Consider the following 13,882-nt stretch of genomic DNA (forward strand, 5'->3'; position numbering starts at 1 on the left):
TATTTCAAGAAGCTCAATGGCAACACTCAGATCTGCTCTGAGTTACAGAATAATGGCACTAAATATACAGAACCAACTGATATTGCCAAAATCCTGGCAGATAGGTTCAGTGCTAAATTTACCCCTCTCTCATCCCCTAAAGGGCCCATCTCTATACCGGAAGAATGCAAAGTACCTGTAATCACGGCTGCACAGGTAAAAAAACACACTCTCCAAAGCCAAGAACACAGCATCCATGGGACCTGACAGCATCCCAGGCTGCATTCTACATGAACTACAGAACAAACTGGCACCCCACCTAAGTACAATGTTCAATCATAGCCTCACCTCCGGCTTTGTGCCCACTGAATGGCACACAGCAACAGTTATCCCACTCCATAAAGGGGGAGCCACCACGGACCCCAGGAACTACCGCCCCATTAGCCTGATGAGCCTGGTCTGCAAGGCTATGGAGTGTATCATCATGGAACTTATAAACAATGATATTGGTAATCTCCAATCTCTGGACCCTACCCAGTTCGAGTTTGTAAAAGGCAGATCATGTCTCCTAAACCTGATAGACTTCTTTGAAGCGGTCACCAAAGCTGTAGATGAGGTTAAGGTGGTACACACAGCCTATCTAGATCTAGTCAAGGCTTTCGACACCATCCCCCACTCTGGAATTATAGACAAACTCACTAAACTAGGTATAAACCCCTATGTCACAAGATGGGTTGCCAACTGGCTCACTGACCGAACCCACACTGTAAAAGTAGCAGACTCTAAATCCAACTTCAGACCAGTGACAAGTGGAGTACCACAGGGTTCAGTCCTAGGTCTTCTCCTGTTTGGTATCTACTTCTCTGAAGTACAAGCTAACACAGAAGGTCTTTGGCTAACAAAGTTCGCAGATGACTGCAAACTAGGAGCCATAATCAAATCTCCTAATGATGTGGACATCCTACAAAAGGGCCTCACTGAGACAGATGCCTGGTGTCAAAGCCATGGCCTCAAGCTCAATGCCAAAAAGTGCATTGTCATCCCTTTTGGTAAAAACTATGTACCCATGAACTACCACATAGGCAGTAGTCTACTTAATACCGAAAGTGTGATAAGAAACCTTGGGACACAGGTGGACAGTAGTCTCTCCTTTGATAATCACATCGCCACAGTAGTCAGGAAATCCTTCTACATGGCACACCATATCACAAAAGGTTTCTCATCCAGGCAAAAAGAGGTAATTGTTCCCCTCTACTCTTCACTCATTAGACCCATTATAGAGTACAACACCCCTTTTGGTATGTATCTCACAAGACATCTACAACAACTGGAAAGGCCACAGAAATACATCACAAAGAGGATTACTGGCCTCAAACAGATGCCATACGCAGACCGTCTCAAAAAGCTCCAGCTTTACTCTGACGCATCTCACCTACTCAGAGGCGATCTCTGCCTAACAAACAAAGCTATGTCAAACCCAGAGCTGTTGGACATGCTCGACATAAAGAAATACCAATCCCGCTGTGCTACATGCTCTAGGGACCTAAACCTTGTCACCACAATAAACAGAACATGCTGGAGGGATAGATTCCTGTCCCAGAGACTTCCCATACTCTGGAACAAACTACCTATCTATATCAAACAAAGCTCCTCATTAGCACTCTTCAAGAAAAATCTTGATGATCGGATGGGAGATAGGAAATTCACCCCGGGGATCACTTCTGTGGCTCTGCTTGACAGGGGCACAGGAAAATAATTTTCTTGGGTGGCAAAAGCCAGGGTACCATTTGGCTAGGCTTATATAGGCCCTAGGGCCAATAGCCTACTACCTACCTATGAACCTATAAAGAAAATAATTGGGAAAGAAAGGTATATGGTATAACATGCAAACTGCAACATTTAACATCATTAATGATCCATCCATTATCAAGAGTTTCATTTTAGCAATGGTGCAGATGACAATTACACAGAACATAAAACAAATATTACACACTATTATGAGACACACACACACACTGTAAAAAAACAGATTACATGAGTATCCTGTCACTATGGCCTCTTCAACCTCAGGACTAAACAATTGATTTGTATTTCTGAAGATACAACTTGTGTAGGAACAAATTAAATAATCTGATGTGCAGTATCTTAGAGTACAGTAAATTATTTCTAATATGTAATAGTTAAAACTGAGGAAACATTGCATAATAAGAAACAGCATGTGATACATTTTACATTCAAGTGCAGGATATGTAATCGTGTTAAATGCAACTTTAGTGATTTAAATACATATACTTTGGCAAATTTAAAGAAGTCAAATACTGAAATACATTTTTACAATTTCAGGAAATTCAATACGTGTATGCTTAAGTGCAATCCTAAAGTGAAATTTCTAGTGCAAAGCAGTTAAAATGTAATTATTCCTTATATGATGCCTTATGAAAGCACTGAACTGGTGTCAGTGAGCAGTCAGGTATGACTTTTGTATACATTAGTTATTAGTACCTGTTCTGAAATAAAAAAAATATGTAAAGATAAAAGGGAATGTCAGATGAACAGTGACAGCAGACCATTCACTACAGAGCAGAGCCCACACATATCACTGCATGCACTGATTATACTCCGTGTGTTTTTTACAAGAAAGGAAACACTAACCTGAATGTCATGGTCCATAGTTATGGACTAGATGCCACCTCTTTACCTGCATAGTCATATGTCGTGAATGAGCCTACAGCATCAGGTCCCCTTACGTCTGCTACCAGCTGGTCATCATTAATCAGTAGGAGTGGAACTGGGATCTCCAGTGACATCATGGGTCACGTCATTGCCAGATTGTCACATGATCATGTGCAGAGAGCAACATATAGTAAAATCCCTACATGCAGCAGCTAAAGAGCACACCAGACTCATCCAGTAATCTGAACTGGCTTTGCAACATGTCGGGGACTCGCTCAATCAGGAAACAAGTCTTTGACAGGACTGTATTTAAACTACTTTCTGCAACTCTGCTAGGATTTGTTGCTGGTGTCCACACCTCTCAAGTGTATAGATTTTCGACTCAAATGTTTGATCCATTTTTCATAAAATTGTGGTTTGCTGGCAAATTAGTGACAACTAATTGAAGACTAAAGTTAGAAAATAATGACAGACATTTGAGTTTCAGACCTCATACTTTTCAGAAAATTCATGCTAATGCAAAACTTGTTATTCTATCAACTTTCCAAGTTGTAATAGCAATATTTAAAAATTGTTCCTATTTGTGGGCCTTTGTCCCACTTTTATTAATGGCCTTGTTCAGTTTCTTGCGGTTGTGAGGTATGCTGGTGTCATGAGCCATGACTCCAGTGGATATCCAACATCACCTTAAAAAAAGAAAAAAATAGAGAAATAGGAGGAGAAAAAGCAAAGCAAAAGTGTCTGAGTATTAAACAATACATTTACTATGAAGAGCAACTATATATATATATTTATTTTTTTTGTTTGTTTTTTTTTTTTTCCACTTACCAGCAAGCTGTCCAGTGAGTATCCTACCATGCAGGAGCAGGCAGTAAAGTGAGCTAGTGTGCCAGATATGAGAATACAGGATGCTGGGCAGACACGTTGGTGATGCATCCGAATGCATCACAAACTACTTGGCAGTGGATGGAACAGTAGAACTTCCTATTGAGGCAATATTTCCCCTGTGAACCAGATAGGGCCTTAATTGCAATATGGGTGCAATCTATCACACCAAGCACCAACATGCCACCCCATAAAAGGTAGGCATAGTGCAGGCATGATCCTGAGGTGAGATGAGAAATAAATGCACTGATCGACATGTGCCAAGAGAACATCCAGGAACTGCTGACATATCCTCAAAGTGGAAGCCTGGAAATGCCCAATGTGTCCCCAGCCTGTCTCTGGAAGGTCCCGCTGGCAAGTATAGTGAGGACTTCACATACCTTAGTATCCATAGGAATAGGAAGACCACTCACCCCCAGTGTCTGTGTGGGGACCATACAAGCTTACAAAGACTCTTAAATATCCCTGTCCACTCTAAGTCTATGAAGGCTTTCCTGATTATCAAAATTATAATGAGCTTTTCTCTGTCTGTATCTCTGCCTTCTTAGACAGTGAGCATAGCTGGACAAGCAGCTCACACTGGGAAATAAAGCTAGCAGCAAGAGAAATCATCTTCTTCTGGTTGCAATGTTGATTGAAAAGATGTGATTCTTTTATAATAAATCTGTGCACGGTGAAGAAATGCATCAAACTATAACTTTGAATCTCAGACAGCAGGAAAAAGAATTAGCATACGAAGTTTTACATAATTTCTCATTACCATCTCATTATTAGTTCATTTGCTTAAGTTTATTCAAGGGCATCACACATTACCATAAATGACCTGTAGGAATCACTCCTTTGCTGTAACTGCACAAGCATTAGTCATAGCTGGAATGACAGCAATGCTTCCTCACTAAAAAACTGAAGAGCCTAATTCATAAAAACAACTCAGACCACCTCAAAGCCTTGTTTCTCTTCTCAGTATCATACAGGCTATTGACAGGTGACCTCTGCCTTGCATATAAAGCTTCAATAGACACTGTTCTTTCAGACCTGTTACACACCCACTCACAGAACCTCAGTCTCTTTTTAAAGAATAACAGAACATGCTAGAGGGATAGGTATGCATCACAAAGAATACCACTTTTATGGAATCAGCTTCCCCTCCATATGAAGCAGAGTACTTCTCTTACTCTGTTCAAATGTAACTTAAATGAATGGATCAGTGGCCACAAATTCTGCCTTAGTTTAGCACCAATGGCCCTCATGGATAGGGGAAATGTAAGAACTCAACATACTTTTGTGGCCCGTTTTTGGAGATTCATACTTAAGTGGCCTGTCTTTGGAAATTAATACTGCAAAACACAAGGGCTAATAATTACCATGGACATTTAAGTCTATGTATGCTTCTTAAGATCCTCACAGATCAATAGCTTAGTAAGTACCTATGAACCTATGAATCTATTTTGCCCATTTGTTCCACATTGTGAGAGGTGATGTTCCACATTCTGGAAAAGGAAGGTTGAGAGATATCAGGAAATGGCTAGATGGCAGACATAAAATCATTCTGTATTACTCAGTCCATCTTCATCACAAAAAGAAAGGTTTCCATAGTGTTGGAGACAAATTAAAGAGGGCAGGAGCTGGCCATAGGCTACAATACCCTGCAGTGCAGATTGTTAACATTAGAGGGTATCAGAGCAACCTTATTATATATATATATATATATATATATATATATATATATATATATATATATATATATATGGGTCTACTTCATATGATTGACAGCTCATATGATCGACAACCATTTGACTGACACCAAAACACCTAAAGCTCAAAACACCTAAAGCTGATATGATTGAATCTTATAACATCGACACATGAAATCCAAAGCATTATGCCCCTTCCCCACTGTAGCGCGACCCTGGAGTAGGAATAAATAGTTAGAGGGATGTGGGGGGAGGACCCCCCCCCCACATTATTCAGATAAATATAGCATTTTTGTTATAAGTATCCATGTATATGTTTAAAATTTATGACATATGTGGGGGGCTTTGCCAAAAAACATCCCCATCTATTTATTCCTACTCCAGGGTTGCGCTACAGTGGGGAAAGGGCATAATGCTTTGGATTTCATGTGTCGATGTTATGAGTTTCGATCATATGAGCTTTAGGTGTTTTGAGCTTTAGGTGTTTTGGTGTCAGTCAAATGGTTGTCGATCATATGAGCTTTCGATCATATGAGGTAGATCCATACATATATATATATATATATATATATATATATATATATATATATATATATATATATATATACACATCGATGAAAAAAAAAGAAAAAGCTATACTGCAAGATAGGATAGACAAAACAATGTAGCAGCCGCAGAAATAAACTTAGATTAGAGTAACTACAAATGCAGAAAAGGAATCCCTAACCCACGGAAGACAAACCTCTGAAACAGAAGGAAAAGGTAGCATGTAGTGGAGGTCTGCAGAGCAGATCATAGAACAGTGTGGATTTTTCACACATTTGTTAACCAGGTTAGCAAGTTGAACACAGGTGTCCATTTTCAGGAGCAACCCAGGAGCACAGCATAGTTAAGTGATTTGCTGAGAGTCTGACAGTAAGCAAATTGAGGTAGAAGGAATCAAACATTGTAACTTTTGTTGCAGAATGCAGCTCATTAACAGTTCAAAGTCTTAATCATTTGTGCTAACTGTTGGAGTTTCAGCAAGAAAGCCTATCAAACCAGCAACATATCAAGAGGATGCAGCACTTCATTTGGGAGAGACAAAGAAGTTGGGTCAGACATGAAAAGGAGGAAACAGTTAAAAGCAAAAGTTAAGAGTGGGTAGAGCTTTGAAAGAGAATCCATAGCAAAACAAATGTAAATCAACAGAAACACCAGCGATGAAAGAAAAACAGTTCAGAAAAACAGTAGTAGCTATGCAATATAGCTGGAGAGGAACAGTTTCACCCTGATCACAGCCATAAAAAAGCAAACCAGTTGGAGGAGTGGAAAGGAAGGCAGTAACAAAGTCTACACTGAACCTAGAACCCAAGGCAGTAGGTGCACTGAGATAGGATGAGTAAACGGAGACAGTGAAACCTACCTGCACAGAGCAGGATTCAACCTGTGTTAAACTATTTGTAAAGGAATTAAAATAAGGTTCTGTATTTGTTTATCTGAAACTCCACTGCCAGTCATGAGCGGACAGGTGATCCGCTGTGGTGACCCCTAACCGGGAAAAAGCCGAAAGAAGAAGATTTGTTTATCTGGTCATAATAATAAAACAACCATGGGAAGGGAAAATGGAAGAACGTAGAATACCAGAACACAAGTGTCACTGTGCATAACTAACGGTGAAATAAGAACAATTTTTAAAAGGGTTCGAGGCTGTATACAAAGAAAGCTTGCATGGTCTGACAATATTTATTTATTTTTTACTTTTGTTTACCAGCGAAGTACAATTATCATAACTACCCCTTTACAGATACAGCTCAGGTGAAAACATTCACAAAAAGAAAAAATGTTATGTAGTAAAAAAACAAAACAGATTTTTACAAAGTGCAGGCTGAAATTGGAAGGCGGGAGATGAAAAGGATACATGCTTGAATGCAAATGATTAAACAGATACCATTAACTGTGAAAGAGCAGGTATTGCAAAGTTCAAGTGATGGGTATTTTGTTAAATCATGCTGCAGCTTAAATAGGATGAAACACTGCATTCAATGTAGGAAGTAAGAGGGGAAGAAGACAGAAACACATCATATCATGCAGGATCAACATAGGAAACAATAGCAAAGAAGTCAATTATGGTAGCTGCTAAAGAGATGAGGAAGAGGAGGAAATTTAGAACAGGACTGAGGGGTGAATATAGATTAAAAACATTGCTACAAGCACAGAAAACAGAGATTTATAAAATGGTTGTGACAGGGAGGAAAATGTGAGCGGGACAAATGGCAAGACAAAGAGTAGGGCATGGAATATCATGATGGAAAAGGAGGCAGACTGAATGTTAGAAACCAAAATGTAAGAGTGCACGGTGGCTTAACTGTAGCTATGGAGTTGAGAACAACACCAATGAGTTGTCCTGTTGCCTTAAACAGAAGATAACCCCTTCCATAATCCATTAAAAGTGCAATGATTGTTGTCTGTTGTTCTTTAGCACTCAGATGTGGTAAAGCAGGATTATAGATCCACGAGCATATTTCCTGTCCACATCTCTGTAATCTGTACTTTGGTTCTTTACAGTACATAATCCACAGATTGCATGTCTATTTTCATCCCTAATAAAAAGCACGCCAAAAACAGTTGATCACATGATGCATCTGGCATCTTCATGCATGTATATATGGGCCAAGTAATAGATTTTAGCCTCTGCTTCAGAAGTGTAATGAGTGCAGCTTCCATTCCCTCAATGGACAACATTACCAGCACATCTTTCAGACAGAAAGGCATTCAAACAGTAAAATAGTAAATTATGGAATGATGGCAACCAGTTTGCGACATGTTTCTTAATACTGATTTTTTTTTGCAACAATGATAGAATGGGAGTCTGCACAAATTATAAAAGTGTGCCCCTTATGAGAAATGAGGTTCAACACCATAACATAAACACCATAGAATAAGGTCCCTGATGTATAGGTTAATATGAAGGAGCTTGTCCTAATGATGGCAGAAGTTTCACTGTAGGAATTTCAAAATGTTACATACCATGTCCACCTCAGAAATACTGTCCAGACTTTCAACTTGTACATCCACACCAACTGGAATAGCTGGACCTATAAAAAGCAAATAAATATGTTTGGTAACGTACTTCACCATAGTATTTATTTATGAATTGTTATTTAGAGGTTTCAGCTGTACAAGCATTCTAGCAAAATGTATCAGCAAAGACTGGAATCTGATAATCTAATTTTTAAAACAAAATGGCAAATGTTTTAGTATAGACACAACTCCTGGGATTCAGAAAGGCTTACCTTGATGTGGATGTCTTATCTCAAAAGGTTTCACCATCACTGTAAGCCTTTCTGATATTTAAACTGCTCTACCAGTCAGGTTTTCCCCTCATGGGGGCTTTAGCATGGTGAGTGGTCTCAATGGGACAAGCCAAATGCTAATACAAGATTCTAGGGGAGTGGCTGATGCTAATTAGCTATGTACTCTCCCAAAAAAATGTACTCAGCCGAGTAAAATTTTACTCTAGTAAGCAAAAAGTGAAGATTGTCAAAAGACAGCATTCATCCATTCATTCTGAAGGGAGCACTCACAGTGCAAGTAAGTACTCCAGAACCGAAAGGTGGACCAGTGTCATTGTGTATATGTGTGTGGACCTGTGCACCCATGTCTATGGTGGCATAATGAGGCTGCATGAATGCGTGCATGTCTGCCTGTCTGTGCACTGGGGGTGATGTTAGTTACAGGACACTAAGTATGTACATGTGTGCATTTGTGTGTGTGTGTGTGTGTGTGTGTGTGTGTGTGTGTGTGTGTGTGTGTGTGTGTGTGTGTGTGTGTGTGTGTGTGTGTGTGTGTGTGTGTGTGTGTGTGTGTGTTGGAGCATGTAAGCAAGTGTGTGGTTGAGTGTTTCCGTAAGTAAGTGTGGAAGAGGTTATTGGTGGATAAGTGGATGTCAGTGTATCTGTTTGTGTCTGTGGCTGTAACTGTCTGGGAGTATTTGTGTGTGTGTGTGTGTGTGTGTGTGTGTGTGTGTGTGTGTGTGTGTGTGTGTGTGTGTGTGTGTGTGTGTTAGAGCATGCAAGCAAGTGTGTGGTTGAGTGTTACGTAAGTGTGGAAGAGGTTATTGGTGGATAAGTGGATGTCAGTGTATCTGTTTGTGTCTGTGGGAGTATTTGTGTGTGTGTGTGTGTGTGTGTGTGTGTGTGTGTGTGTGTGTGTGTGTGTGTGTGTGTACGCGTGCATGTGCATTACAATTACTATGCAAAATGGTGAGCTATGTCATTTCTTGTATTTGTTATAAGTGCGTCTCTCATGTAATCCATTATTTGTAGTTCAGACATTCTTGCCATTACTCCAAAGTACTACTTTTTGCATCTATATAAATAAAGCCTACCTAATGCTCAGGTCTTCCTCTTCTGTCATATTTCAATCCCTCACAGACTGCAAGATCCTAAAGCTCTTCTAACTCCTTCTCTGCTTCTATACCATATCCTTAAGCTACTGCTCATCAGTGGCGGCTTGTGATATTGGACAACAAGACTGCAACCCCCCCCACCCCCAGCTGTAAACCAAATTAAAAAAAAATCCCCAGCTGTAAACCAAAATAAAAAAATCCTAGAACTGCTCAGAAACTTGAGTCCAGACTGCAGTTTAACCAGTCCAGATTCAGAAAGAAGGCAGCAGTCTACAGATGCCCCAGAAGTCTACGCAGTTATAACCACACAGACTGAAAGGAGATCAGACTGCAGGGTCTGCAGTGTGTGTGTAATGCCTCAGTTAACTATAACTAGTAGCTATAGAGAGTAACTCAGGCTCAAACCCTCAACCTTGGGTGCAGGTAACAAGAGCCTGAATTCCCTACCCACCGTCACTTGTGAAACCCATTCAGATTTTTGTCTCATATTTTTGTTCTGTTCTGTTCCTCCTAAAATCTGTGGTTTTCTGGATTTTTAATTCACTAAATAATGACAGACATTTGAATTTCAGACTTCATATTTTACAGAAAGTACATGGCAACATGAAACATTTTATTCTAGCTATTTTCTAAGTTTATAAGATCAATATTTGAAATTTGTCCCTATTTTGGGGCTGTATTTGTATCCATGTGTATCCATGCACTGTATCCATGTGCAACTAATATCGGGCAAATCTGCAATGCAAATTGTGGCCAGCTACAGATCACCCTCCATGACCCAGGACCACCACTCCACCTTTCTGGAAACACTGGAAAACATGAAGGTCCTACCAAACACCCTGATATTGGGTGATTTCAATTACTCTACCATTCACTGGGAAAACTACTCGAGTACAAATTCCCAGGCCCAGCGTTTCCTGCAATTCATCAACTCAAATGCCCTGGATCAGCTGGTAAACTCCCCTACCAGAGGTGAAAACATATTGGACCTGGTCATCACCAACATAGGCGACAGGTGTTCCACACCGGAGGTCAACCCGTCACTGGTTAGATCAGACCATAAACTAATCACTCTGGATGTCCACACCCCACCACCACCCCCAACTAAGGAAACCACAGTAAAAAACTTTTCTAAAGCAAACTTCATCTTACTTAAGACAGAGGTGGTACGTTTTACAGCCCCCACACTGAAGGATAATGCTGCCCAAGATGCAGAAACCTTTACAAATGCACTATATGAGCACCTACAAGGATGCATGGATCGTGCCATTCCTAGCAAAACCAAGACTCACTCCTCTAAGAGAAGGAAACCAGTTTGGTGGACCCCTGCAATAAACAGGCTATACAATAGAAAGAGGAAACTAGTTCAGAAAAAAAGCGAAGGAAAGACATCCATGATCAGTATCAGTAAGAAACTAAGGTCACTCATAAAATCATCCAAGACTAACTTCGAAAGAAAAATAGCCAAGGATTCAAAAGATAACCACAAAGCCTTCTTTAGCTATGTTAAGAATCTAAGTGGTAACTCACAGATATGCACTGAACTAGTGCAAAATTGCACAAAATATACTGAACCTACTGATATTGCCAACATTGTGGCAGATAGATTCAGTGCAAACTTCACCTCCCTCTCACCTCCAAAAGGGCCCACAACAATACCGGAAAAGTGTAGTGTCCCAAAAATCACAGACGCACAGTTGAAAACAGCCCTTTCAAAAGCCAAAAACACAGCATCAGTGGGACCAGATGGCATCACAGGCTGTGTCTTGCATGAACTACAGAACAAACTAACCCCCCACCTAAACACGCTGTTCAACCTCAGCCTCTCCACAGGCTACGTGCCCATAGAATGGTGCACAGCAATGGTTATTCCTCTCCACAAAGGAGGAGCCACAACTGACCCTGGTAACTATCGCCTCATAAGCCTGACTAGCGTGGTCTGCAAGGCTATGGAGCACATCATCATGGAACTCATTAACAAAGACATTGGGAGCCTCTAAACACTTGACCCGACCCAGTTCAGCTTTGCTAAGGGTAGATCATGCCTACTAAACATGGTTGACTTCTTCGAGACAGTCACCAAGGCCATAGACGAGGGAAAGGTGGTTCACTCAGCCTACCTTGACCTTGCCAAGGCTTTTGACACCATTCTGCACTTGGGTATTACAGAAAGACTCACCAGTCTGAACATAACCCCCTACGTCACGAGATGGGTTGCCAGCTGGCTTACAGACAGAACTCACACAGTAAGAATAGTGGGCTCCAGGTCTGACTCTAAACCAGTCACAAGTGGTGTCCCACAAGGCTTGGTCCTGGGATCCCTACTGTTCAGCACATACTTCTCAGAAGTACAGGCAAACACAGTAGGACTATGGCTAACCAAGTTCGCCGATGACTGCAAACTGGGAGCCATAATTGACTCTCTGGCTGACAAGGACATCCTCCAAAAGGGCCTTACTGAGACGGACACCTGGTGTCAAAGTCATGGCCTCAAGCTAGATGCCAAAAAATGCATAGTCATCCCATTTGAAAAAAAAACAAAACACCCACGAATTACCACATAGGTGGCAGCCCCCTTAATACAGAAGAGGTAATAAGAGATCTAGGGGCCTAGGTAGATAGTAATCTCTCATTTGACAATCATATTGCCAAAGTAGTTAGGAAATCCTTCTATGTGGCCCATCTAATTACTAAAGGGTTTGCATCTAGAAATAAAGAGGTTATAGTGCCTCTCTATTCGTCACTCATTAGACCCATCATAGAGTACAATGCCTCATTCGGGATGTACCTCACAAGACACTTCCCACAGCTGGAAAGACCACAAAAGTACCTCACCAAGAGGATTACTGGTCTCAAACATATCTCCTATGCAGCCCGACTGAAAAAAACACCAGCTGTACTCAGTGGCATATGGCTTACTCAGAGGTGATCTCTGCCTGACTTACAAAGCCATGTCCAACTCAGAATTGATGGACATGCTCCATCCAAAGAAATCCAAGTCACTGTGAGCCACGCCCTCTAGTGAGCTAAACCTCAGCACAACAATAAATAGTACATGCTGGAGGGATACATTCCTGTCACAGAGACTCCCCATGCTTTGGAACAAAATTCCAAATTACATCAGGCAGAGCCCCTCACTAACACTATTCAAGAAAAACCTTGACGAGTGGATGGGTAACAGAAAATACACCCCTGGGATCACTTCATTGGCTCTGCTTGACAGAGGATCAGTTAATTAATCAATGGGGTGACGAAAGCCGACACACTCTGGCTAGGCTTATAAATGCCCTTGGGCAGATAGCTTAGTACCTACCTATGAACCTATTACCCCATCATTGGCTTTGTGCAGGTTTTTTTGTGCTAAGAAGTTGAGAGCTATGGTGACAATGGAATTCACTGAATATGTTTAGAGGCTGTATTCCCCCTATTATTGGCTTTGTCCAGGTGCTTTGTGCTAAGATATTGAGAGCTATGGTGAGAACTGAATTCACTAAATGATAGCCATTTAAGTTTCAGTCTTCCTGTCTTTCAAGAAACGGCTGATTTGGCATAGTGGTATGCTGTTCGGACTGTAGTATACAGGGTCCTGGGTTGAAGACATGGCTGTAGCACAGCATTTTATTCTAGCAACTTTCCAAGGTTATACAAGCAATGTTTAAAATGTGTCCCTGGTTTTTAGGCTTCCCCACTCCAATACATTTTGGCTTTTTCCAGATTTTTTGTGCTAATGTGCTCCAAAGTTGAGAGATACAGTTGAGTGTCAATTGGATTTTACAAGGGGCTAAGAGCTTTAGGGGAAAAGAAGTTTAGTGCTGCTTATGCTGAGTCTGCTTGCATTGTTAATAGCACAACAGGTAGTGCACTTGCTTTCGATACAAAAGGCTGTGGGTCCCACAATATGTAGGTGCATTGCTGATACTGTGCTGTGTTTTACTAAGGGGGTGGATGCTGCAGTCCTGAGAATGTCCTCTTTGGTGGAGATACCTAGTAACTATCAACCTGTTATCAGTTTGCCATCCATTCCCTATTGCAATATTACTAGCTTATCATTTTTTAATGTAACATGGGCAATTTATTCCTCAAGGGCAACAAGCACTTTATTTGTAGATGAAACAATGAAATATAAAGTTGTTTGCTATCAGCAACCTCCCCATTAGTTGCAGATCTCTTTAATATGGGAATTATTTAGATGACTTTTACTTCTGCAGATATTGTGCATATTTACTGATACTGGTGGATTATAGAAGTTTGAGTAGACTTT

General features: G+C 40.8%; 1 protein-coding gene across 2 annotated transcripts in view; it reads right to left on the bottom strand.

Annotated features, from left to right (window-relative positions):
* LOC122798246 (gamma-aminobutyric acid receptor subunit rho-2-like) overlaps positions 1-13,882 on the bottom strand; it is an 817,188-nt gene that overhangs the window by 452,427 nt on the left and 350,879 nt on the right. For both annotated transcript variants that reach the window (XM_044067049.1, XM_044067039.1), the window contains one exon: positions 8,241-8,308. In XM_044067049.1, the coding sequence (XP_043922984.1) occupies positions 8,241-8,308 (68 nt within the window). The remainder of the gene's footprint in view (positions 1-8,240; positions 8,309-13,882) is intronic.

The sequence above is a fragment of the Protopterus annectens genome, chromosome 1.part0 (genome assembly GCF_019279795.1).
Source record: "Protopterus annectens isolate FY-2018-M chromosome 1.part0, PAN1.0, whole genome shotgun sequence".
Classification (NCBI taxonomy): domain Eukaryota; kingdom Metazoa; phylum Chordata; order Ceratodontiformes; family Protopteridae; genus Protopterus; species Protopterus annectens.